Consider the following 25088-nt stretch of genomic DNA (forward strand, 5'->3'; position numbering starts at 1 on the left):
TCACCATTCAAAGACAATATATATATACGCTATAATTTATGTCTAAAGTGTTGGGCGTGCGCGCGCAGAACCACTAGTAAGTTAAGAAAAGATGGGTCAAGTAACAATTCATAACCTAATAACCCAACCCGCCCGACATTAACCCAAAATCTTGTTGGCTTCATGTACCATGGGATGCCTTTTTAAAATGCTAATGTGAAGGAAATTGTTCCATTGATGCACCTGGTTTATCTAGCACAAATTCTACGTTGTTTATTAATTGCAAATCATGCAATTTAAGTAAAGAAATAGAAATAAGCTTTCTAAAGAATCTGAATTCAAAACGGAACTTTATCAAATTACTATTATACCCATCCAGTCTGTCAAATGAAACCACTAAGCAATTTTATAAAGACAAGAACTGAAGAAACTCCCAGTTCGTTGAGAATTCTCAACAGAAGCAAACTCAAAGGAAGGGGGTAGTAGATGGTGGCAGACTTGGTTTACTAGTCAGATTAATTTCAAGATAGCGCATACTCTACTTATAGACTTATACATACACCTTAACAACTGTGTGCAACATGAAATATTTTAAGTCCTATTCCCTTTAGGACGTGGAAGCTTTAACAATTTAGGAGTCGTTTGATTGCTGGTTGAAGTGATTTATTCACATCATAAGTTCAGTATAACAAATACCATGTTTGGTTGCATTTTAGCTGCTATATATAAAATTCAGCACACCAGTACGGTGTTAATTTACCATCTATGAGGGAATCAAATGTAATATTTTATACAAGCTAAAAGATGAATAACTACTCCCTGCATGACTCTAACCAGCCCCCAAACAGCCCCTTCGCGTTAATCTCTAAAAAAGAAAGTGGAGCATCTTCTAACCGTCCTACGTTTACAAATCCCTACCTCCACAAGACCGTTTAGAACTCAAACCAAGAGACAAGATTATCAATTGGAAGATTAGGATCCTTAGATTGAACTTCCACATGGCTGAAGGTTGCATGCTCACTATTTTTTTCCCATTAGAGGGAGATTTACCTAATACAAACTTTATATATGGTCCTGCAAGCCTCCACATAATGAAGCTTTTTATATCCACACCAATGCATAATATCACTTTAGAATCACAATACATGAAATGAAGATGCAGTGATCATTTCGACTACATGATAAATATGGCTACAACAATGCAGTGAAATGAATTGCAAAAGAAGTTTACACAGCAGTCTAGCAACTGCCACATAAATATCCTGCTCTCTTCAGCAAATTTGTTCAACAGAAACCTCACAAACCACTTAAAGTAAACACGATTAAATACTGAAATAAACTAGACCCAACATGCAACGGACCAATACAAAGCACTAGTCTTCAAGGATATAAACCTGTAATGCCTAACAAGTAAAACTCCAAAATGGAATGTAGAACTTCATAGGCCCACAGCACTAGTCTTCAAGGATATAAACCTGTAATGCCTAACAAATGGTAAAACTCCAAAATGGAAAGTAGAACTTCATAGGTCCATAGACTTGGTTCCTTCACTTCTCACCATTCCTAGCATGTTAAAAGTCCCATGGACTCTTCTGCAGCAGAGAAAACCTGTATACAAGACCATTGTAAGCTGCAATGTAAAGGTAGGCACGACCACTGCAAAGCAGGAACCTTTTAACCTGCAAAAACTTGGAATAGATAACATCAATCTTATAAGAATGACAAACTCTGTGCTTTATCCTAGAAAGAGAGAAGCCTCTAGACTGTAGACAACTAACAAAGTGAAGGTAGTCAGAATTCTTGAAGGGATATGTTTTCAACTCACAATCAATTAAATCATGGTTGTTTTATCTATTCTGATAAGGAAACAGAGGTTCTGTTTTACTGCTGGCTGGTTCCTAAATTAGAAATATATAGTTATCAAAAGGAGACGGGAAAAAGGACACTGGAAAAATTAACAAGAAAAAATTGATCACTGCAAGCTTCACTGTGCGAGCAATTGATGCATCAGAGTCGGGAAAAATGGCAGTGTTCCTAAGTAGGCCTCACTATGATCCCTGTTAAACAAAATCCTGTACTTAAATTTGGTAAAAAGAAGACAATAGATGGGCTATGCTTTTTTCAAAATCATAGGACAGTGGACCTGTACTCCACCCTGCACAGTGGAAAATGCACAGTGAGCTATACTTCTGCAATGTGCCACTAAGATCGAAAGACATTCAGGTGAAACAGTAAGTACAACGGAAGTACCACTAACCAGAGCAGCATTACTATTAGTCGCCATCACTTCCATTTTCTACCTACTGCTGCTTCGGGTAATCATCATCAAACTGTTCTCCATACTGATCACCACCATCATTCCTGCCATTATCAGCAGCATCAAAATTATTGTATTTAGCAGATTCTGCCTCTTCTTTCTCCCTATTCCATTGCTCAATTTTTGCCCTCCTCTCAGCACTGTCTTCCCTGTCTTGCCTACTACGTGTACTACCGCCATGATTCCTCCCAGATCCTGCCTCTTCCTTTTCCCTGTTCCATTGCTCAATCTTTGCTCTTCTCTCTTCACTTCCTTCCCTAATCGGACTTCTATTTCTCCTGCCCCCAGGACTTCTGCTGTGTCCACTCCTTCGTCCAGGACTTCTGCTTCTAGGCCTCCTCCCTCTATCACCTCTATCTGGGTAGCGATCACCTCCTCCACCTCTTCTACCAAAACCACGGCCTCCACCTCCACCTCCACCTCCACCTCCATGTGGACGCTCTTCATAATTGCGATTACCACGCGGGCTTCGGCTTCTACTGCGGCTGTGCCTTCGCCTACTACTCTTCCCAAATAATTGACGCCTCAGCTCCCTTCAACATAGAGAAAAAAACAAATGCATCAGCCACCACATACCAAGATAAGCAAGGTCAAAAGCACAAAGAGCTTGGGATGTCTGTGCGATGGGAAAGGAAGAGGGGAGGGGGACCGGGAGACACTAACCTGCTTATCTTTTTCAGATGCATGAAGTTGCAATAGCCACCTCGGTTACATACATTTTCCTCATACTGCCTACAAGTGGCTTCCCGAAAATCAGTCACTGGGGAGAAGTCGACAATGATTGGACGTCCTAAAATTTTAAAATTTCATGATGGTCAGCCATAGAGTTTGAGTTTTAGGTTTTAGGCCCAAAAAAGAAACCATAAGTATATAACAAAAAAAAAAAAGGATTTGATTTGTTCCCTTCGTTCATAAATAATAGCATCAACTTTGAAATAAACTATGCCTCCTTCAAAAATAATATATTTTATCGTTCAAAACCTAAATTTCCTTCGATATTTAAGCATGTCACTGTTTGAAATATATATGATCTTTTCTCACTCTGCTAGTCAGATTATTGTCTTAAACACACTATGATCACGTGCAACAATCAGCATAATATTATCGTAATCTCTTCAGAAATAGAAGGCTGTGAGGCAGCTACAGCAACAATTATAAATAATAGAGCATCAGCTTGAAAGATATCTGTCTAGTAGAGATACACTACGGGTCAATTGCGTCATACTTCGTATTATTCACTTTCAAGCATTTAAGTGGAGATAAATAACCAAAACCACCTATATTGATCTGATATAAGATACACACTGATTTCCTCAGGTTATTTCCAACAGAACCAGCAAAAATTTACCTGAAAACCCCATAACAAAACTAACCACTAACGCAATCAAACTAAAAATAAACATCACTCAACCAAAACGAGTAGAACTAGCCTGCGTAAAATCTTCCAGTAAGATTCTGAAGAGCACTTGCAGCATGATCTTCCTCTCTAAACTGGACATAAACATTACCAACCTGCGGAAAGAGGGACAATATCAAGCAGGTGGCCGGACGAGAGCAAATCACAGTAGCAAAGTTCACGGCAGAGAAGTGGACATACCATGTGGTCAGCTAAATTGTCACAGATGTTAAGGTTTTCAATCTCTCCATACTTGCTAAGTTCTTCAAACAAATCTTCATAGAAATCCTGCATGTTCAATGGTGATCACAATTATTTCAAACCCATGAAATCAAGAGGAAATAAGAAATCAACCTACTTTTATTCAGACAGGATCCCTATTAGGAAGTTGAGAGCAAATCACCTATATGTAAAACAAAAATATTCTCAAAGATGTCACCACAGCTAGAAAACAGAAGCTAAAAACGAGGACACCCTTCTAAATAAAATTGACATGACTTCCATTTAAAGATAAAATTACATCACAGCACCAAAAGCCCATCAGAAGACAAACATAAAAGATGGCTTAAAGTTTTGAACAACACATGCATTATGGCTTTTCATTGTTCTAAGTTTTAACAGCAGATGGACACAGAAAATACTGCGGTCAATTATATGAGGTCTTCTCGACATCAAGTTCACTTTTAACAAATCCGTAAGACCCATTCAACTGACAACACTAAAGTCGTGCATACTATACAACATGCAACACAGTTAACTGTCTTTAGCTTGGCAATAAGTCTCCTCTTATATCCTAGTGGATAGTAGAACAGAATCTAGCAATTAGCCAACAAGCAAAAAAGACAATTTATTCATGACAATTAGTTTGAAATTTCACTTTTCTTTGTTTATGAGTGTTTGAAGTTTTATAGCTGTAGAGCAACAAATGCACCATTACTCAGCCAGTCAATTTCCTTCAAAATGCTAATTACATGTAACACACAGCAATATAAACTTCCAGCAGCCTCATTGTTACCATTAAAAAGCAAACACGTAAGAGAAATGACCTCAATATACAAAAGCAACTTGGTGGTGCTCACGCATGAATGCATGCTATGAAACTGAAGAAACTTCTAGGATTAGACTAAATCTCACCCTAATTGCATGCTCAAAGGATATTCTATGGTTAATATATGATTAATACAGTCCATCCTGCAAAACTAAAGTGATGATTTTAGTCATTCCCGTCATTCCTTCAACTGGTTGTTAAACGTAGAGACATCGTTTACTGTTGAACCAAAAGTGACCAAAAAACAAAAACTGGAATACTCTTTATCTTTAGTGTCAAATCTTAAGAAGTTCAATGGACTCCTACACTTAGGAGCCATTTAGTTTTCTCTTAAACATGAATTATTCACAAAAAGATCCCAATCTAAGCTAAAGCAATCTAAATCATCAATAACCAGGTTAAACAACATAAATCCACACAATTTGCATATGTTTTCAGGCATACTCTGGACATGCTAAAACAGAAAATTAAAAAAACCCATAATTAAGTAGTAACCCAACAGATAACAGCAATTCGGCTTAGACAATCTATCCATAAAATAATAATTAAACAAGTATGCATCCATACATACACAACCAGTCACACACTGTACCATACACAATACACGCCCACACACATAAGTACATGTTTTTTATTAATGATGGCAGTGTCTGAGCTCGCTTTTGTGCTTCCACCTTACTACAGTCCACAAGCACATATTCAAGGAGCAGATGGCCACTGAGTATTGTACCTAAGCACTCTAACCTGGTTTAATTCCCAGGTATAACCAGGGGCAGGAGCAGAAGCACCAGTAGCGGGCTCTAGCTTTTGCTCAAATAGTATATTTGTGTTATAAACGATTCATTAAATCTGTACACATGCTAAATTTAGAACCAGTAAAAGTAGTTCTTCAGTTCTTCTAAATACTTTAATATGCACCCACACATACACAACTACTCCATGCACATATATGTTTTAATGATGGTAGTGCCTGGGCTAGCTTTTGTGCTTCCACAAGCACAAACTCATGGAGCAGATGTTCCCCTGAGTATTATATCTAAGGGCTCAAACCAGGGGTTATAAAGGCAAAATCACATGTACGTGTTCTACCTTTTGGTAGTGTATTTGTATTGAGAAATTCATTAAATTTGTACGCATTGAATTTACAACCTAGTCATTAGCACTTAAAGTCGTTCTTTCTAAAATTCAAAACTCATGAAATTGAAACCATCGCTTCGCCTCTCAGTATTACAAGTCCATGTGTAGACACACACATAGCATAAGTTCTTATAATTAACGATGACGGTATCTGAGCTAGATTTTGTGCTTCCACTTTACTATAACCCACAAACACATACTCATGGAGCAGATGGGAACGTGAGTGAAGTATCAAAGCACTCGAACCTGGTTCGATTCCCCAGGTATAACCAGGTACCCCAGACCCCACTTATGGTTTTACATTGGGCTGTTGTAGTATATTTGTGTTAGAAAATTCATTACATCTGTACACATTAAATTTAGAACCCAGTTATTAACACTTGAACTCGCTCTTCTAAAATTTCGAACACATACAAGTTAAAATAATGGCTTCACCTCTTGGTAAAACAAATATAGATCCATATAGATACACCCACCCACCCACCCACCCACCCACACGCCCGACCTTAGTGCTAATATATATGTGTGTGTGAATTTTGCTCAAACAGTGTACTCTATATGGACCTTACAGTGTATTTTGCTCAAACAGTGTGCTTGTATTAAAATACTCATTAAATCTATACACACTAAATCTAGGACTCAATTATTATCTAAAATCTAGAAATCCATAAAGTTAAAATCCTGGCTTCGCCTCTCGGTATAAAATATAGATCCACACACATAGATATACCTCGAAGTGGCGTTGGATCTGGCGAGGGTCAAGAGGCTGACCCTGAGGGTCGACACCAGGTGTAATCATATCAGGTCGCTGATACATATTCGACAAAACTAATGTCGGACTAATGCTAGGTTTCGTGTGCAGCCTAGAACACCTGTCACCATGCCGACAAGCACCGATCTTAAAATAGAAAGGACAATTCACTCTGTCTTTCTCTGTACCGAATATAGAAGCCAAATGCTCCGCCATGTTTGCAGATTGCTTGCTTCTTCTTCTTCTCCACAAGCACCGCCCTTTACGGTTTCGATTTCAAACTAGGGTTTCTGATTTCGGCTGTGGGAGGGGTTTTCTAATGTGGATTTTGGGATACAATGGTAATTTTGTAATTATATACTAGAGGAACCCCTTATCTTCCACAAAAAATAAGAGGGATGGGCAAATAATATTTTTTGGTGCAACCCCATATAAGTAAATTTATACTCATAGATAATTATTTTTTAAAAATTTTGAAAAGAAATAGTCTAAAACATATTCCTGATCTTTGTGGGATGTAATAATACTTCAATAGAAAGAGGAAAAAAAAAAAAGGGTCAAATTTAGTTATTAAACTTTGTGAAATTTGTCTAAAATTGCCTGGCAATTTGCAAGATTACCCTTCGTCGAGGGTGGCCTTTAATTTTTGCCCCTCAAATTATTGGTCTTTAATTTTTACCCTTCACCTAAAATACCCGAGGTTAGGTTGAACTCCCGCTTAGTCCCATAAAAATAAAAATAAAAAAATCGCAACCTTGCCTTATAAGGCAAACTTACGAAAAAAAAGTGATTTTCGTAAGGCATGCCTATGCGATTAATTTTATTTTTTGCCTTATAAAATTTTGCAAACTTTAAGCGCAATTTAAGCGGCAAAAAATGCAAGATCATTTTTATCCCGCAAAAAAAAAATTGTCCTCGTTACCTTATGCGATGCCTTCTTGTTATGACTTTAGTAAGCGAAAGGTTCAAATTTAGCCTTGTGATTTTTTTTATTTTAACTTTTAGTCAAGTCTTTATTCTGCAAGGCAAAATTTAACCTCCTTTAATTTCAAACCAATTCGTATGGAACACAAACAAAAAACTGTTGCACCACCAAGTAGAATTTTCACCTCGAATGAAAATCTATCAACGTAGCTTCATCATCAAAGTTTCTCATATCTCCAGTAGGATGCCAAAGTTCCACACCGACCTCCTAATGATGAATAAATTAAGGTACATAGAATTCAACTCATAAATCGTGTGCAGTAATATTATGGCGGTTAAGGTGATATTGAAGTGATTGAGAGTCGTTGATCGTCTAGCGATAAAATGTGATTGCAGATAATGATAAGATGAAGGTATGAGAGAAATCATCTAACTAAGCTAGTTTCTTCTATACATTTTTGCATGTTCTTTTTGTTGGCGTCATTGGAGTGAGATGTGATAGTGGAGCAATGGTAAAATAACGTCTAGTGCAGAGAATCAATTATTATGATAGTGCTCAATTTAGAGGGATGAAGGATGGTGGTATAGAAAAATGATGGTCAAATATGTTTTATTCACAAAGTTTAAGGGAAAATCTGGATCATTTCGCATAATAAAAGGCCAAATTTGGTCATTTTCCATTTAAAAAAGGCTCTCTTGATCGTTAGTCAATAAGGACAAATCTAGCCTATTTTACTAATGACAAAGGTTAATCTCATCCCGGACAAGCTGGGAACATTTCTCAACGTTGAATGGGCAAATTTCAACATTTTCCTAATTAAGGATTATAGAGGATCTACTATTTTTATTTAAATGCTCGATTCCAACATGTACAAATACTTTTTTTTATCAAGTATCGTCTAATTACTACAATCTCTCTATTTTTTCATTTTCACAAACTAAGATTTATTATGTATATAGTTGTGTAGGTGTCATATTAAGTTTTACGCTATATATTGAAAATTGTCGCGAGTCATTTATTTATTTTGGTTGAACTTGAAAGCATAATGTAAGTTCTCAAATTAATGAAAATAAATCATTATTATGTGTTCAAGGAAAATTTCTCTCACAATGATATTTGAATAGATTATAAATTTGTTCTCTACAGAAGCAATATTAGTGTCAAATCTTTTTCTCTTTCTTTCTGAACAAAGTAGATGAACTCAAAAGGGCAAAACATGGTAAGTGAGATTCATATAACCTGCTCCAACACCAAAACTATTAAAATCTGAATTAGAAAATAACACAATCTCTATTTCTCGATCACTCGATATAGAACCAGCAGTCAAAAATGAGCCGCCATGGCTTATAGGAAACTGTTTCTCAGTTCCGCACTGTTACACACCTCAGAACAAAAAACTGTTGAGTTGCTATTATTCAAAATACTAGTCATAAACCATGTAGGAGATTACTCATTTGTATGGCCATTTGTTCAGCCAAAGAGGACGACATGTCACAGTGCTAGATAAGTTTAGTAAGGCTCAACAGGTACACGGAAGCTTGCTCCAGCATAAACGGCGTCTGATCCAAGTTCCTCTTCAATTCTCAAAAGCTGTGCGAAAAGAATAAAAAATCAGAACTGCTGGATAATTCCATGAATGCGACTTGCTTGATGGAAATAGCTAATGGGATAACTACTACCTGGTTGTACTTGGCGAGACGCTCTGACCTGCAGGGAGCTCCAGTCTTGATTTGTCCCTGAAATTTCCAGGAAAATAATTGTTAATACCAGCAAGTTACAGATTGAGATACAGAGTATATAATCTTTAGAGTGTAGAAATAACAAATTTACCGTTGACAAACCCACAGCAAGATCAGCAATGAACGTATCCTCTGTCTCTCCACTGTGCAAATAACCAAAAAGAACATTAACCAGTTTCATTACTAAAAAATGTTTAATTAAGTTTCTAACTATACTGCAGATATTGATAATCCCCTCACCTGCGGTGACTGGTCATCACACCCCACCCAGCCCGCTTAGACATTTTTACAGCTTCAATACTCTCAGTCACACTTCCAATTTGGTTAACCTGCACATGAAATGAGTAATAAATGATGCAGTCCAATCTCCAAGTCAAAGACGAACCATTGGCAACAAGGATATGACATAGATACAATGATACCTTAAGAAGTAGGGCATTGCAAGCCTTTCCCTCAATTGCCTTGGAAACCCTCTGCACATTCATAACAATCAAATATCTAAGGCTTCAAAGCCACAGAAAGTAACTCAACATGCACAAGAAATAAGTGCTCTATACATTTTCTTTTCATGGAAGCCAAAAGATACAACTCTGAGCAAGGAAGCATCTAGTTTTCGTAAGACAATTCAATCTTACCTTAGGATTAGTAACAAGGAGGTCATCTCCCACAATCTGTACTTTCTCCCCAATTTCAGCAGTGAGCTTAGCATAGGTCTCCCAGTCATCTTGGTCAAATGGATCTTCAATTGAAACAATAGGGTACTCCGACACAAATGACTTGTACAAATCTTTGAGCTGGTCACCCGAGATCTTCTGTGATCCATTATTGTTCTGCGAGGATTAAAAAAAATGAGCAAATATTAGTGCCACTTGAGATTTGACTGGAAAACTACCTCAGAAACGAAGTTAAGTCTCTTCTGATGTTTCAGCGGAAAATTCAGGTCAGAGTTCTTCATAGAGATGAAACCCGAGACATAATAGCGAAAGGATGCAAGGGAGATTTCCAGTTCCATTAACTCTAAGGGCCTTGCCAGCAAGGACTTACCTCTTCTTTGAAGTTGAGATCATAAGTTTTGTCCTTTCCATAGAATTCAGATGCAGCGACATCCATTCCAATAACAACCTTTGCAGAAAATAATGTTAGCTTCAGAATTACTTAACAGCAATTGCAAAAAACAACGAAGGGAGTGACTAGAAAAAGAATTGAAAACTCACTTTTCCAGTATAACCTGCTTTATCAATTGCTGTCTTGAGCAATTCAAGACCCTCCTTATTCTCCTGAAATTTACAAAGCATAATATGTGAATGAACAAGGATAGACATTCAACAGAATAGCATAAACCAGCATAAGATGATATTCACCTGGATATTAGGAGCGAAACCACCCTCATCACCGACATTTGTGGCATCTTGTCCATACTTCTTCTTAATCACAGCCTATAAAAAAAAAAAAAAACATGTTACAAAAGAAACCCAGAACAACAAGGATAAGGAACTTTTGTAACAAAGAAAATATTGCTAAATACAACAACTATGCCTCAATTCCAAGCAAGTAGGGGTTGGTTCTAGTTATATGATTTAAGCTGGTCATGGTCCAATATTATAACTTACTAGTTTTTCTAGCACTAGAGTTCTCTATTCTTTCTACTAGCATATAGATCTCTGATAATACTAAATAACTCCTAGTGAACATTGGACCTAAAGTTAGCATACCAATATGACTAACTTAATCCCAACTAATTGGTATTGCCTATATAGATCTTTTTCCATTGTGTCCTCTTTTGCTAGGCCTTCATGAATCCCAAGGGATTATATGTCTATCTAGCAACTTCCTTTCATGTAATTTTAGGCCTATCTCTTCTCCTTTTAATTACCTTCAATCAACATGATCTCACACCTACATATCAGTGTATCGGGAGGTCACCATGGTTTCACACCTACAAACCGGTGCATCTAGAGGTTGATATAGGATATGACCAAACCATTTCAAGTGTATGATAGACTGTCAAGAAAATCTCTTTTGTGGGGGTCGGAGAAGAAAGGAATTCATATTAAAAATATAAATGACATAAACGATATGTGTGAAGGAGCCAATAAAAGAAATATCACCCATCTTTCTGAGACGTCGTATTTATGTCAATGGACTATTTGATTAAAAAAAAAAAAGGATGAACTTTAAAGGCAATAAAGGTGAAGAGCTGTGTCAAACCTTCAAATGATGATATACTTCACAACCCATCTTCATAGCCTCCTTGAAACTAGAAGCTCCAACAGGAAGAATCATAAATTCCTGCAAATAACTATTAATGAGAATCTTTTATCCTAACAGCATTTAACTACATTACTATTCATGAATATAACATGCCTGCATTGCAAGTTTGTTTCCAGCATGAGATCCACCGTTGATCACATTGAAAGCAGGAACTGGCAACACCAACTTCTTGTTACCAGCAAGGTCCGCAATATGCTGCAAATAAAGGAGGCAGTTCAAATTGTGTCATGATCAGAGATGAATCCAGTTGTTAGTAGACCTCTAATTTTCACTATCAGTAATGAAAAGAGAAAAGGATGTCCCCCCCGGAATTACTCACTATCCAGGAGAAACACAGTGAAGTTAGTGATCTTATCATTTCGAACGAACATCAACCAAAGTACTAATCCACATAAATGGGAATAATGAATTCAAAAGTATACTAAAATTTTGTCCCTCTATGGAAATATACCTTATAAAGCGGAATGTTCTTGACAGCAGCACCAGCTTTGCACACCGCAAGCGACACAGCAAGGATGGCATTTGCGCCAAGCTGAAAAAAGAAGGTAAATGCAGGTAATTTGGTGATTGGTGATCTTCTGACAATAGCAAGTGACTTTAATACTTAAATTTTATTCTCGAATACCTTCTGCTTGCACCAGCCCCACTCATTTTGAGTTCCATCAAGCTGATGAACCATAAAGTTATCAATACCAGTTTGGTCAGTTGCGTCCTGCACAATAGTAATAGCTCGCACATCAGATACATTAGTTGTACAATTTAGAAATATCCCAGATAGAAAGGAAGTTAGTGGAAAAAGAAAACCAACCTTGCCAATGAGAGATGGAGCAATAATTGAGTTGACATTGTTAACAGCCTACATGAGCATAATAGAGGCAAATGAGTACTGAGTAGCGGACCATATAATCACATCAGGCACTAAAAAATGTAAAGCTTACCTTAGAAACACCCTTTCCCAGGTAGTCGGACCCTCCATCCCTCAATTCGAGGGCCTCATAGATTCCTATTAAATGAATAAAGAGATTGAATTCAAGGGAGTCAAAGAAGAAAGGCACACAACAGAAGAAGAGATAACAACAAAGAACTAAACACTGTTTAAAACTGAGATGAGGTCACAGTAAGATTTGCAGTCTCACCCAAAGTGAACTACTGGGATTCTTGTATTCAATGCCACTAAAAAAGAATTTCACCAATCTTAAAAGATGCTAGAACAATGATGTCACAAAGTTAAGCTGCTGGAATACATTATTTTTGTCATGCAATTTTCTTTTTACACAAGAGAGTCGTTTAACTCTGTAGACGAGTTACTGGAAGCACTGATACAAACAAAATGCACCCACTAAAGAAGACAAAAGGGCAATAACTTCTACAATCATAACAGCAACCAGTCAATCACAACAAGAAAGGTAAAATCAATGAAGTTGTGAAAGAAATAGTCCTATAACATTTTCTGGCAAGTACAAACTCTCTTTTCAATGACACAAACACCATAATCAATAACAATCAATAAACTACACCGCAATTCCAAACCAGGTGGGGCCGACTAGCTAATATCAAAATTCTCTATGACAACGTCGCTAGTCTAGATATTTTTCGGATACTATAGTGAAATACTATTATAGAGAACATGCAATATAACATAATATAAATAAAAAAAACCATTCCAAAAGAAGATTTGGCTATTATAGTGAAACGTTGTTATATAGAGGTCTGACTGAATATGAGAATATGAATTGTTATCCATTCTGCTCCATTGGGACCCATTTAGACACAAAGTACCATAATCAATGCATTGTGAATACTCTAAACTAATCTCGCAGGCTAAGAATTACAATGCATAAAACAAAAGTAATATTATCCTTACCAGTAGATGCCCCACTAGGAACAGCAGCTCTAGCCCAAACACCATTTGACAAATGTACATCAACCTGTTGGAATCAAAATAATGAGAGCGTCATGCGCAAGCTTACAATTGCAAACCTTGACGGCGATAAATAAGATGACAAAAACAACTATACTAAAAAAGAACCATAATATATTAATATGGTAAATTTAGCCAACTGGCCTACATATCAAATAAAAAACTAATATAAAAGAATGATGAAAACTATTGAGAGAATAATATACCCATAAACAAAACTCTCTTTAACGACTACATTATGAATGCTATTGTGTTCTTTAGTTGTGGGAAGGATGTCCAAAACTTTTTCTCCAAGAAAAGAGTTACTCAAATATGGAAACTTTATTTTTTCCTTTTGGAAAAAGTAAAATCAATTAGAGCAAACTCTTTGCACATAATAACCAAGTACAAAAATCAATTATCCTAACCATTTTTTTGTCACAAGGAACCAAAACTCTTTCATGCATTAACAGATGGAGGGAATAAAAACAAGAATGCAATAACATGGGAAGCATCGAAAAGGAGAACCAACCTCAACCGTAGGATTACCACGACTATCAAAGATCTGACGTGCCTTAACGGATTTAATAGTTGCCATGAATGAGCTTTGGTTCTGTGCTTAGTGTATTGGAAGAAATTTTTGAAGTGAGAAGAGAGATTTGTTTGTGAGAAGTTGGGAAGTCATATGCCATGTATTTGTAGAGAATGCAGGTTAATCAGAGCCGTTGGATGGGCCTGATTAATCTTAACATTGTTTTTATATTAAAAATAATCAAATAGCCCCGCGAAGATTGAATTATAGACATTTTCTTCCTATTATTATTCTAGGAGAAAAGGTCAAAATTTATTCTTAAAGTTTATGAAATGGTCTAAATTTGTCATCTGTTAATAGTTAGGGTCAAATATATATCCCTACCGTTATAATATCGGTCCAAATATGCTAACAACCGAAGCTTTCCGGTGCATGTGCCTTCCAAATAATAACGGATGGTCCAAATTTATCATTCCTAAATAGTTGGGATCAAATATACCATTACCGTCACAATATTGTCCAAATTTAAGCTTATTAACTAACTAGTGAATTTATCCGCACTTCGCGCTTTAATAAAAGACCTAATTGCATTTACAAAATATTCCTTTATATTACCAAAATATTAAAACTTGTACTATAGTATTGAAAAAATATGTAAATTGTAAAGCAAGAAAAATTTCTAGATAATAATTTATTTATGTGCCCTTGTATTAAAAATGTGGTTTTCCTTTGTACAAATAATATATGTTTACAAGCATCTAACTTTATATTTTAGTGCTTTCACAACTTTCTTCTTCTTTTTACAATCTAAAAGAGGAAATAAAGAAATATGAACCTAAAAAATATACAAAATTGAGCTCATTTGCTCCAAATCCATATAAATCAAATTGTATGAATCTCGTCGTAATTTTTGCATTTTATTTTCTTTTCCCTTTCCCTTTCTTTTATCTTTCTTTCCCCCTTTTTTTCTACTACTTTCTTTTTTTTAATTCCATTTCTTCTTCTTCTATAACCTATCTAAGTTGAAAGTTTCTCCTAAAATTCAAGTGCAACATTAAGAAAAAAGTGTGAAATGGTTCAGAAGAGCTTAGACCGAAATTTTAAGCTTCAAGTTGTTTTAGAAGCAGAATAATTTGATAGAAGACAAATTAATTTAATTAATACAATTGGATTTTTCCTTCAAATGAATATACTGCTATTATTTTGGAAATTTGTATAGGCTGAAACAAGAGATAATTCTCTCATGGCTATTCACTATTGATCTCTTGAATGAAACTTAAACAAAGAAAGATATAAAGTATAATAGTTTGGTGCTTCATATGCATCAATCTGCGAATATTTTATCGTAAAATTTAAATGAAAATGGAAAGAGTTAATTAATTAGTAAGAAACTTACAATCGATCGAGTAAGTGAAGCCTTGTAAGTATTATTTTCACAATCAAGATTTGGGTTAACATATCACCTTCAAAGTATACACCAGCCTTCTTCGTCGTCGTCATTTTCATTTTTCACATACCAGGCCATTAAGAAAATGACCCCGTAAATAGTTTCTTAAAGCATAAACTATCCAATCAAACTAGCTTTTCTGCCAAAAATATCGAGGCATTAATCATCATATTGAGATGAACTCTACCTAAAATCAAGTGAAAGAAACAATATTTTTCCTTGAACCAAAAAAGAATGAAGCAAGAAAGAAATAAAGAAATTAAATCAAGAACTGCAAATAAGTTTACCGTAGACCGAAATGCATTCAGTCACAAAGCTACAGAAACTTCCAAAGTCCAGCATTTTTATGATATAATTTTGGCTTTCCGTATTAGCAGTTATAGAAACCATTCCAGGTGTAACTAAAGAATTAATGAGAGGATTAAAGCCCAAATTATATTTGTTATAATGGTCATTCAAGTTGGAATATTAAGAGATGGTTGTTTCTTTTACGTAATTTTTGATCTTTTAAACGTACATAAACGGAATAAAAAGATGAGGTAGAAATAAGAAAGAATTAATATTCTTAAATGCCTTTAGTAATGAATGTAATTAATTATACACTTATTGATAGAGTGATTTTATTTTTCAGCAAATATTTTGAAGGAAATAGTATAAGAGAAAAAGTAAAAAATTGACAAAAAAGGTAAATACCAATGGTGATCATAGAGAGGTGCCACATCACCTTGTTTATCCCTATCTTTATATTATATATAGATAATCGAAGCTTTCGAGCACATGTGCTTTTTTTACCCAGGAAACAATCAAAGTTGCTCTTGATTATGCGAAATAATCCAGATTTAATATGTGTGTGCGCATGCAATTATTTCTTATTAATAAATTCACATTTTTATCTCAGGTTTATGGTTAATCATAGTAAAGTGCCCATAAAGTTCTCTCCTCGAATGTTGAAAATGCAGAAAGGTCATGCTTTAGCCTTCTTATTTTTTTCATTTGTAATTTTATCAGCTTTAATTATTAGCAATGCAAATTTGGTCAATGGATTAGTGCTTATTTTAGTGAGAACGAAAATGCTATTATTATCAAGTATCCTTTGCTGCTCTATTTTCCATTGTTGTTTTCTTGTTTGTTTTGATATTAAAGGAGGATAGGTGGTCTGAATTTTGCCTTGTACAAAAGAAATTCTCTACACTCTAATTATTGATGTTCTCAGAGAAAGAATAGCATACAATATTAAACAACAATTATTGATGAGCAGATAAATTGTAGTGAAGTAAACAACATGAAGCATGACCATATTGATGCCACTAGGCATTTTTCATGAAAGAAAGCCCCAAGGTTCATCAACTTCTTTAATTTTCTAAAACGAATCAATGACGATATTAGGGGAATAGGCATCATAAATGTGCCAGCATATTAGCAAAAAGTCAACTTTTATTTTCGAATATGAGTTTAAATTGTGCTAATACTTTTATGAAAATCAAGATCATTACTTGAATCATTGTTGTTTTGTTGTTCTCGAATATGAGTTATATTCTTTTATTTTAATGCTTTGTTGTTCTTAATTCAATGTCTTTGAGAAATAGAGAGAGATAACTCGTGAAAAGCTATCATATATAGCGTGTTATAAGAACAAAATTATTTAGTGGGTATATCTTATTTCTGAATTCAGTGTCTTTGAGAAATAGAGAGATAACTCGTGAAAATATATCTAATATAGCGTGTCATAAGAACAAAATTATTTAGTGGGTACCCCTTGTTTAAATGTTTGGTTTATTTAGGACATATGTTTTACATTAGATAAATTTTATTTTCAATTTAAATCTTGACCTTTTTAAAAGACTTTCTATGTTTGAAGTTTCTGACATATATATTCGATATTTTAAAGTAATTTTTCTGAGGTTTGAACTATCACTTTTCATCCCTCTAATGTTTTCAAGCTTTGCTTTACACTTGCTTGATAAATTAATTTTCATATTCATTAGGACACCTCTCTTTCAAGGAGAGGGCGGGGATTTGAATTCCCTTGGGGGTAGGGTACTACAAAAGGATGTTGGTGCCAGAGAGAAGGGCCTTTTTCTGGTTCAATTTCACTCCTTCAAATGTCCTTTTATCTTCCTATTCCATTCTTCCTATCCTATAGGAAAGAAAGCTCAACACGCACAAAGCGAAGGTAGGCCTTCTTTTCTTTCAATACTAGCTAGTAGTGAAGACTCTTCTTGCTCACCTTTCTGGGAGAGTTTCCATCATCGTCCTTAGTTAGCCGATGCCTTGGCTCTCTTCTTGCTCACCTTTCTGGAAGAGTTTCCATCATCGTCCTTAGTTAGCCGATGCCTTGGCTATGAGTCCTCTCTCGTTGTTGTTCCCGGACCACCCATCTCTTCCTTCCCCTTCGCCCGGCCCGGTGAGATCAGATTTCTAGAACGAAGTGAAGTGATAGGAAGAATTTAAGATCTACTCTTTCAAGCTTACAAATTTGCAATAATGGTAATTTGGCTGAAAACCATCGACAATACAAAGTTTTTTGAAAATGACTACCCCTTAAATGGCGCTTTGCAAATAGACTACACTTAGAAATAAGGGGAAACTACATAAATGACAAAGTTCTAGGCTTAACTCAAGCCACATAGCATATGTTTCACCGATTACATTTGGTAGCAACAATCAGCAATAAAGCGCGTGTATACAAATTTTGTTTTTTTCGTTGTATACATGAATACAGCGCTGTATTCATGTATACAGCAAGTTAAAATTTGCCAAAAATTAACAAACACCATATTTTTCGGTATGTATACAACAAATACAGGCGTATACAACATAGATATACCAAATATATTAACAAAAACAGGCGAAAAACACTGTATACAACATATGTACACCAAAAAAAAAAAAAAAACGAAGACACTCAAAATATTGAATACAAAAATTAAAATTGATTGTATACATGTGTTAATTCACTCTATACATTTGTATACAAAAAGATCTTTTTCGAAAAACGCGAAAAATATTATATATCGTTTATGTATACACCGTATGTATACACAGATCTGAAAAAAAAACTTCCAAAAAATATGTATACATTGTATGTATACACAGATCTGGAAAAAAACTTTCGGTCAAAAATTCCGATCAGATCTGTGTACACCTTCTTCTCGTTCACCTTCTTTTTTCCGTCATCATCACTGTCATCTTCAGATCTGAAAAAATCTTCACTGAAAGGAAAGTAAGCTCTGGTTGGCTATGGTTGGTGTAGTTGTTGTGGTTCACCGGAGAAGTAAGCTCCGGCGACTTCTCCGGCAATGGCTGTTGTTGTTGCTGTTGGCAGTGAAGAGGAGAAGAATGGTTGTGGTTGGTGTTGTTGCTGTGGTTCGCCGGAGAAGTAAGCTCCAGCGACTTCTTCGGCAATGGCTGCAGCCATGGCGGCGTCAATATTCTCTTTAGCTCTGTTCAAATAGAGCAAATCGATTTCGTCGGAGCTCCGGCAGTGGTGGCCGGCGGCAGAATAGTGGGGGAGAGGGGAGAGGGAGATGGGAGGGTTGGGTTGGAAGTGAATAGTGTGATGGTTATTCTACTTTGTGTGTATATATATAGTTACTAAATGTCATTAATATACAAATGTTTGCTATGAGAAGTAATTAAGTTAAACTATAGCTACCAAATGTCAATACCCACTACATGTTTGTTATGTCAGGTAGTTATTCTTAGAAATAACTCTTCCTAGAGACAGCCCAAAGCCCAATAGAACTGGGAAAATTTGTGCTTAACCAAATTGACCAAAACGCAAGAAATATCCAAATTTGAAGAGGAATACTTCAATTTTTTTTTTTTTTTGAAACGAAGAGGCATACTTTTTTTTTGCTTCAGACGAAGAGGCATACTTCAAGTCGGCTATCAAGAAAACTTACACAGTATTGGTCGCTGAAAACTGTATTCACTGATTACAGCCAAACGTACTTATCATGAAAAGTCATAAATTAAGGTAAAAATGTATATTAATACTGAATTATGGTTCAATAATAAGAGTGTATATGAATTATGGCATACATCATACTATATTTATTAGATTGATGTAAACACGTATGCGAATAAATTTTTACTCCAATAATCCCTTCTACTAGCAATAGAGTCCTTGATGAGCAGTAGACTTGCCAGTTGCCTAAGTCCCGAAGGTATTCCACTCAATGCAGGATTTCTGAACCTGTAATCCTTTGCATTTTTTTTTTTTTTTTTGTTTTCAAGTCGAATTTTTACGCTATTAGACACCAAGTAGTTTTGAAGGTATGTAATGATGTAAAAGTTGTGTACGCCACTCAAAGAGGGTCATCTACATCATCTGTCAAGCCTGCCCCCTATCCATACAAAGTGAAAAAAAAAAAAAAAAAAATCTTTTGAGTGCTTTCTAATCAGTTTGCCTGAAGTAAACCGTTTACCTAGTGGATAACACGAGTTATGTTTTTTTTTTTTTTTTTTTTTAAATATTATTGTTGTATCCAGGTCAGCTTCTGCAATACCTGTTACTTCCACTAATACAAACTATTCTGTCCACTGAGACTTAAACAGATAAGAAAAAATCACCTAATATGTTTACCTCCACTCTCTATTTAAGAGCTAGCAGAGAATATGAGTTATGTTGAGAGCAATGTAAGCCCATCGACCAGACCTACGCAAAATTTCTCTTGTTGGGTACTAGCCTTCCTTCAGCTAAAAGATTCAAATAAAGACTGCTTGAATGAATTAGAGGTTGGACAGGCTAAAATTAGACACCATCTTAGATCCCAGTGCTAAGCTAAGATTTTCAAATACTGTTCATGAGTCGTGACCAAATTCAAGTTCCTAATCCCTATTTCGATTAAAATGAGTTGATGTGACAATGCTTCCTCTTCTGATGGGCCCTATGCGGTGGGTTTGATTAGTCGGATCAGTGGGTTAAAATCAGACAGTTATAATGTAATAAGAAACTTCATGTTCAAGATGCAAATTTGATTATCAACCTAATAAAATACCAACCAAGAAGATCCACCTTTAAACTTATCCTGCATCAAGTTCTTGAAGTATCCTCTTTTGAGAATAAGTAGAGAAGTTACATGTTTTCCACCCATCAATAGCAAACACTTGTGAGTTCATTTGCATTTAATGTAGATGTAGCATCAATGGTTAGACACTGTTGCAACTGAAAAACAACACAAACAGCTTATATTTATCTACATCAATGTGAAAGCAAAAATTACTGAATAAAATTACTGAATTAAAAACAGAAAATTTCTGACTCAGGGCTTAGTTCGAGTGACAAAGATTAAGGAACTTATGAATTAGGTTAGAGGTTCAAGCCCTACACCAAGCAATGAAACTGGTATGTAAATGGAGAAGGATAGAGGGGCAGACCCATATCCCCGAGATTCGAGAGCTGCGGTTGGTCCTTTAAGGCTGCCACAGAAGGGTTTATTGGTCATAAAGAAGAGAAAATTTTCTGAAACTAAACAATTAGTTGCAAGCATCACAATAACCCAACTTTCACCCATTAGTGTCCCTGAACCACATTTTCACCTAAAATGGAGATTTCTGACTGGCCTAACATGAATGTAGATTTGCAAAAGCATTTCCACGGCTTAAAATTTCAAAACGATTCTGTAGAAATTGTGCAAAGTTCCTTTCTTTTACTCACAAGTTGATTAAGTTCAAAAAGATGTTTTTACTAACTGAATCAAGTGAAATGGCTAGACACTGCTGTAATTTAGGAACAAACACAGTAAAAGTTATTCACCCACAACTAGTCTTACAAAAATCAGTTCTTTTTATGTTAAACTTCATTTTAAAAAAAGCAGTTTTTCTTGGTTTTCCACCGGTGTCCGGCACCTGCATTGGGGCCCGACTAAATCCGTATTTGTGTTGGAAAGTCCCACATTGAGGTAAAACGCTTCCTAAAAAAGGCGACTCCATTTACATGCATCACAATCATACATCAAAATCAAACAACACTAATCTATCTTAACATTGCAAAATTACTCCCAATTCCAAGTTAATTCAGTTTAAAATTTAATCAGGTATAGTCAACAACAACAACGTACCCAGTGTGATCCCACAAGTGGAGTCTGGAGAGGGTGAGGTGTACACGTATACCCTCAACTTAATCTCCAAATAGATACAGTCATAATCTCCAAATAGATAAAATGGGAAACAAAAAACAGTGATTTAACTAGCTCTAAGCTTCATAATCTTTAGAGACATCCGTATTATTCATCACAAGACTAGTTATCAAACACTTGAAATCAAGACTTTAGCCTCATGATTATCATCAACATTCCCTCAAAACAAAAGAAACAAGAAAAGTGAAAAAACGAAAAAACTTCTAAAGGGTCTAGAGAATATCTTCTGCACCGGTTCACATTAAAAGCTCCACCTTCTTCCAAATTCAAAACCTTAACAATTCCATCATCCACAAACATAGCATGTCTTCTAGACCTCACACCAAGCTTTCAAAATTGCTTTCAAAATCTGTTTACTTTGAAAAGTGTTTTTTGTGAGATTGCTTTCCAAAAAGTATTGTCGGAGAATAGCAATTTGTGTTTGACTAATAAATTTAAAAACAATCTTGCCAATCTTAGAGCAACAAATGTTTTTTAGCTTACACAAATGCTTCTGCATCTGATAACTAATCAGATGTGAGGTCAGAAATACTTATTTTATCTCCAACAGAAAGTAGCGGAGATTCAAAGTGGCCCTCTTTGGGTGTTGTCTTTAAAAGAGAGAGAGTCCCTTTTTTTAAAAATAAAAATATAAAATAAACACTTTGGACTTCCTAGAAGCTTGGTTAAACAAGCTAACACTAATACAATACATTTTCTCCCAATTAAAGTCTCCATATTATATAGAACAGGAAACAAAAACCATTACTTTCACTAATTAGATCCATAATCTCTAAAAACATCCGTATTATTCATCACAAGACTAGTAAATGAAACACTTGAAAATAGGATTTAAGCCACATGATTATCATCAACATTTCCTCAAAACAAATAAACAAAACCTCTAAAGGGCCTTGAGAATATCTTCAGCACTGCTAACATTGAAAGCTCCACCTTCTTCCAAATTCAAAACCTTAACAACTCCATCATCAACAAGCATAGCATATCTTCTAGACCTAACACCAAGTCCAATAGGCTTATCAGTAAGGTCAAGTTCACACCCAATTGCCTTTGTAAACTCCAAATTCCCATCACTCAGCAACAACACTTCATCACTGATATTCAAATTTTCCTTCCAAGCTTTCATCACAAACGCATCATTAACCGAAATACAAGCAATTGTATCAACCCCTTTGGATTTTAGCTCCTTGGATTTCTCCACAAAACCTGAAAATAGGGGTGGCAAAATTAGCTCGTGAAAATATGACCCGCCCAAACCGTCCAAATTTGGGTCGTCATTGACCCGCCCATTTACTAACTCAACCATTTCAACCCATAAAAAATTGGGATGATACGTATCCCAAATTGACCCATTTAAAAAATATTTTAATTTTTTTTATATGATATGTTACATATAGTCATGAAATAAAATACTCCCTGAACTGACCAACATTTTACGACGTACTTTTTCACCAAATTGACACTAGAAAAGTTGCCACTTGCCGTGTTTTTCAACGTAGTTTTCAAATATATAAATTTTAATTTTAAAATATTGAATTAATCAAATCGAATTTAGTCTTACTCAAATTCTCTCGAAAAACTAAAAGTATCACATAAATAGGATAGATAGACATATTTTATTAGGTACTAAAAAATATAAAAAAAATTAAAAACCCGCTTTTTAACCCATTTCAGGTTAATAACCTGCCCATTTACTAAACCAGTCCATTTTGACCCGTCCAAATTCAGCCCAACCCGCCCATTTGACACCCCCATACCTGGAAGATGTTTCTGTGAACATGTTGGTGTAAATGCACCTGGTACAGCAAAAAGGACAACCTTTTTCCCAGATGTGAGGTCAGAGACAGAAAGGGTTTTGAGTTCATCTGATGAATCTAAGTAGGAAAGTGTGGAATTGGGTAATTTGTCTCCAACAGAGATTGTAGCGGAGATTCTTGAAGTGGTGGTGTATGCAAGGGGTTGTTGTACGTTGCGCTTTGGGTGTTGTACCTTGAAAGAAGAAATGGAAAATGAAGAGGAGAGAGTTGGTTTTGAGGAAAGAAAAGAAATGGGTTTTGGAATGGTGGATTTGTAGAGCTTTGGGAGAGTGAAAATGGTGGCTGTAGTGGTAGCCATTGTTGATGGAAGAAAAATGGAAGATATGTGCTAAGGAAATGACGTTAGTTTTGAGGATTTTGTGGCCTTTTTTAGAGACTTCTTTGAAGATGCGGACGGAACAAACTATGAAGGGTCAATTTGGTAAGAGGAAAAAGTTTATTAGGGCAGTTGACGTTTTCATTCTTGATCCCATCTAGTATTAGTTTATTACATGAACAACCCCCTTACTTCTAAAACGTACACGTGTCGATCTCCTTTTGCAACATCAAATTGTTTGACAGAATACATTCATAATCCTTAAACTTAACAACTAGTTACGTAGCACACACATTCTATGGTTCCCTTTATGGAACTCAAGACCACAGGAGGAATAAAAAATACCAAGATATAAAAGTAAATATTTTAATTAAAAAAATATAATTTATGTAAGTACTACAACAACAATAACATACCTCAGCATCAGATTGTTTCATCTTTACAAACATCAACAAGTAATTGACCTTTTGAGTGGGATAAATATGTTAGTAATAATTAAATTTCATATAAGAATTTTTTTTAATATATGAAGCAAAACTTTCATTTCACTCCTTTAATATTTTAACTTTCATTTTGATCTACAACTATTTACATCAAATCAAATGCGGAGCAAGAATTTGACGTCTTATAAGTGACTAGATAAGAATTTGGTATTGCAAAGCTTGTTCCTATTGGTGTGTATCCTACTTTTTAAAGTTATTTAGTCCTAAAGTCTAGCAAATAAAAAAAAATCTATACATAGTTAATGAACTTTTAAGATAAATACGGAGAATTTGTGGAGCTCTAAATTCATTAACACTTTCAAATTGGAGGCTGTTCCCACACTATTTTCTTGGAGGTTTTATCAAACACAACTCTATTTGTCACCTTCCTTCTTTTTTCAAATCCTTCATCATCCGGACATGGGTCACAAGTTCGAGGGGTAATAAGGCTCATCAGGTATGAAAAAAATCTTTTGAGGTGCGTTCCCTTTTTGGCATTAAAACCCCTTAGCTCCTCATCTACATGCGAATTATCCTTGGAATAATCGGGCTCAAAATGCGGATAGTTTCGGAACCGAATAGAAAATAAAAAGGGGAAAAAGAGGTAGAGGTTGACGAGAAACAAGAACTTTTGAAAAGTAGATTTGGAGAGTTAAGAACAAAAAGTAAATTTGTCTTTAAAAAATAAAGTACGACCTACCCCCAAAAAAGTAATTAATTGAAAAGTTTAAAATTTTATTGAAAATTCTTGTGAGGACTACAAAAGCTCCTTAGTTGTGTCTTATATATAGTAGTAAAGTAATATGTCTCATTTAAGTATTAGGGTTACGTCTGTTCCTATTAAACACTTTCGGCTTAGATTTTGAAAAATCTTCTGCGCGTGTTCTC

The 25088-nt window shown here is 35.4% G+C and overlaps 3 protein-coding genes across 5 annotated transcripts; all 3 read right to left on the reverse strand.

Annotated features, from left to right (window-relative positions):
• Positions 1 to 1123: 1123 nt before the first annotated feature.
• LOC132049465 (splicing factor U2af small subunit B-like) lies at positions 1124 to 6991 on the reverse strand. 3 transcript variants are annotated; one of them, XM_059440279.1, is made up of 6 exons: positions 6608 to 6990; positions 3894 to 3980; positions 3727 to 3808; positions 2960 to 3086; positions 2237 to 2829; positions 1124 to 1658 (listed from the first exon to the last, which is right to left on the reverse strand). In XM_059440279.1, the coding sequence occupies exons 1-5, from the start codon at positions 6842 to 6844 to the stop codon at positions 2280 to 2282; spliced, it is 1083 nt and encodes a 360-aa protein (XP_059296262.1). In that variant the 5' UTR covers positions 6845 to 6990; the 3' UTR covers positions 1124 to 1658; positions 2237 to 2279. The 3 variants fall into 3 exon arrangements, with proteins under 3 accessions (XP_059296262.1, XP_059296261.1, XP_059296263.1); XM_059440278.1 differs by having other exon boundaries at positions 1124 to 1587; positions 6608 to 6989; XM_059440280.1 differs by lacking the exon at positions 1124 to 1658 and adding an exon at positions 1665 to 2134 and having other exon boundaries at positions 6608 to 6991.
• Positions 6992 to 8765: 1774 nt separating this feature from the next.
• LOC132049467 (enolase-like) lies at positions 8766 to 14140 on the reverse strand. Its single transcript, XM_059440281.1, has 17 exons — positions 13996 to 14140; positions 13428 to 13491; positions 12502 to 12566; positions 12372 to 12419; positions 12189 to 12275; positions 12015 to 12095; positions 11657 to 11758; positions 11501 to 11581; positions 10654 to 10728; positions 10507 to 10569; positions 10337 to 10414; positions 9928 to 10122; positions 9715 to 9765; positions 9533 to 9621; positions 9384 to 9435; positions 9233 to 9289; positions 8766 to 9143 (listed from the first exon to the last, which is right to left on the reverse strand). The coding sequence occupies exons 1-17, from the start codon at positions 14059 to 14061 to the stop codon at positions 9063 to 9065; spliced, it is 1335 nt and encodes a 444-aa protein (XP_059296264.1). The 5' UTR covers positions 14062 to 14140; the 3' UTR covers positions 8766 to 9062.
• An 8095-nt stretch (positions 14141 to 22235) lies between these two features.
• On the reverse strand, positions 22236 to 23702 carry LOC132049468 (peroxiredoxin-2B-like). The gene is made up of 2 exons (XM_059440282.1): positions 23343 to 23702; positions 22236 to 22791 (listed from the first exon to the last, which is right to left on the reverse strand). Exons 1-2 carry the CDS (start codon positions 23698 to 23700, stop codon positions 22469 to 22471), a joined length of 681 nt encoding a protein of 226 aa, XP_059296265.1. The 5' UTR covers positions 23701 to 23702; the 3' UTR covers positions 22236 to 22468.
• Between the last annotated feature and the right edge of the window lie 1386 nt (positions 23703 to 25088).

Source organism: Lycium ferocissimum, chromosome 3 (genome assembly GCF_029784015.1).
Source record: "Lycium ferocissimum isolate CSIRO_LF1 chromosome 3, AGI_CSIRO_Lferr_CH_V1, whole genome shotgun sequence".
NCBI classification, from domain to species: Eukaryota; Viridiplantae; Streptophyta; class Magnoliopsida; order Solanales; family Solanaceae; genus Lycium; species Lycium ferocissimum.

Bases quoted from the DNA above. Each gene is read 5' to 3' on its own strand.
- LOC132049465 (XM_059440279.1), bottom strand. From the start codon at position 6,844: ATGGCGGAGCATTTGGCTTCTATATTCGGTACAGAGAAAGACAGAGTG. The intron at 3,087-3,726 runs GCTAGTTCTACT...TTAAAATTTTAG, and splicing joins TACTGGAAGATTTTACGCAG to GACGTCCAATCATTGTCGAC. The intron at 2,830-2,959 runs GTTAGTGTCTCC...TCTATGTTGAAG, and splicing joins CATCTGAAAAAGATAAGCAG to GGAGCTGAGGCGTCAATTAT.
- LOC132049467 (XM_059440281.1), bottom strand. From the start codon at position 14,061: ATGGCAACTATTAAATCCGTTAAGGCACGTCAGATCTTTGATAGTCGT. The intron at 10,123-10,336 runs GTAAGTCCTTGC...TAATCCTCGCAG, and splicing joins ATCTCAACTTCAAAGAAGAG to AACAATAATGGATCACAGAA. The intron at 9,436-9,532 runs GTGAGGGGATTA...TTATTTGCACAG, and splicing joins GTGATGACCAGTCACCGCAG to TGGAGAGACAGAGGATACGT.
- LOC132049468 (XM_059440282.1), bottom strand. From the start codon at position 23,700: ATGGCTACCACTACAGCCACCATTTTCACTCTCCCAAAGCTCTACAAA. The intron at 22,792-23,342 runs GTATGGGGGTGT...CCCTATTTTCAG, and splicing joins TTCACAGAAACATCTTCCAG to GTTTTGTGGAGAAATCCAAG.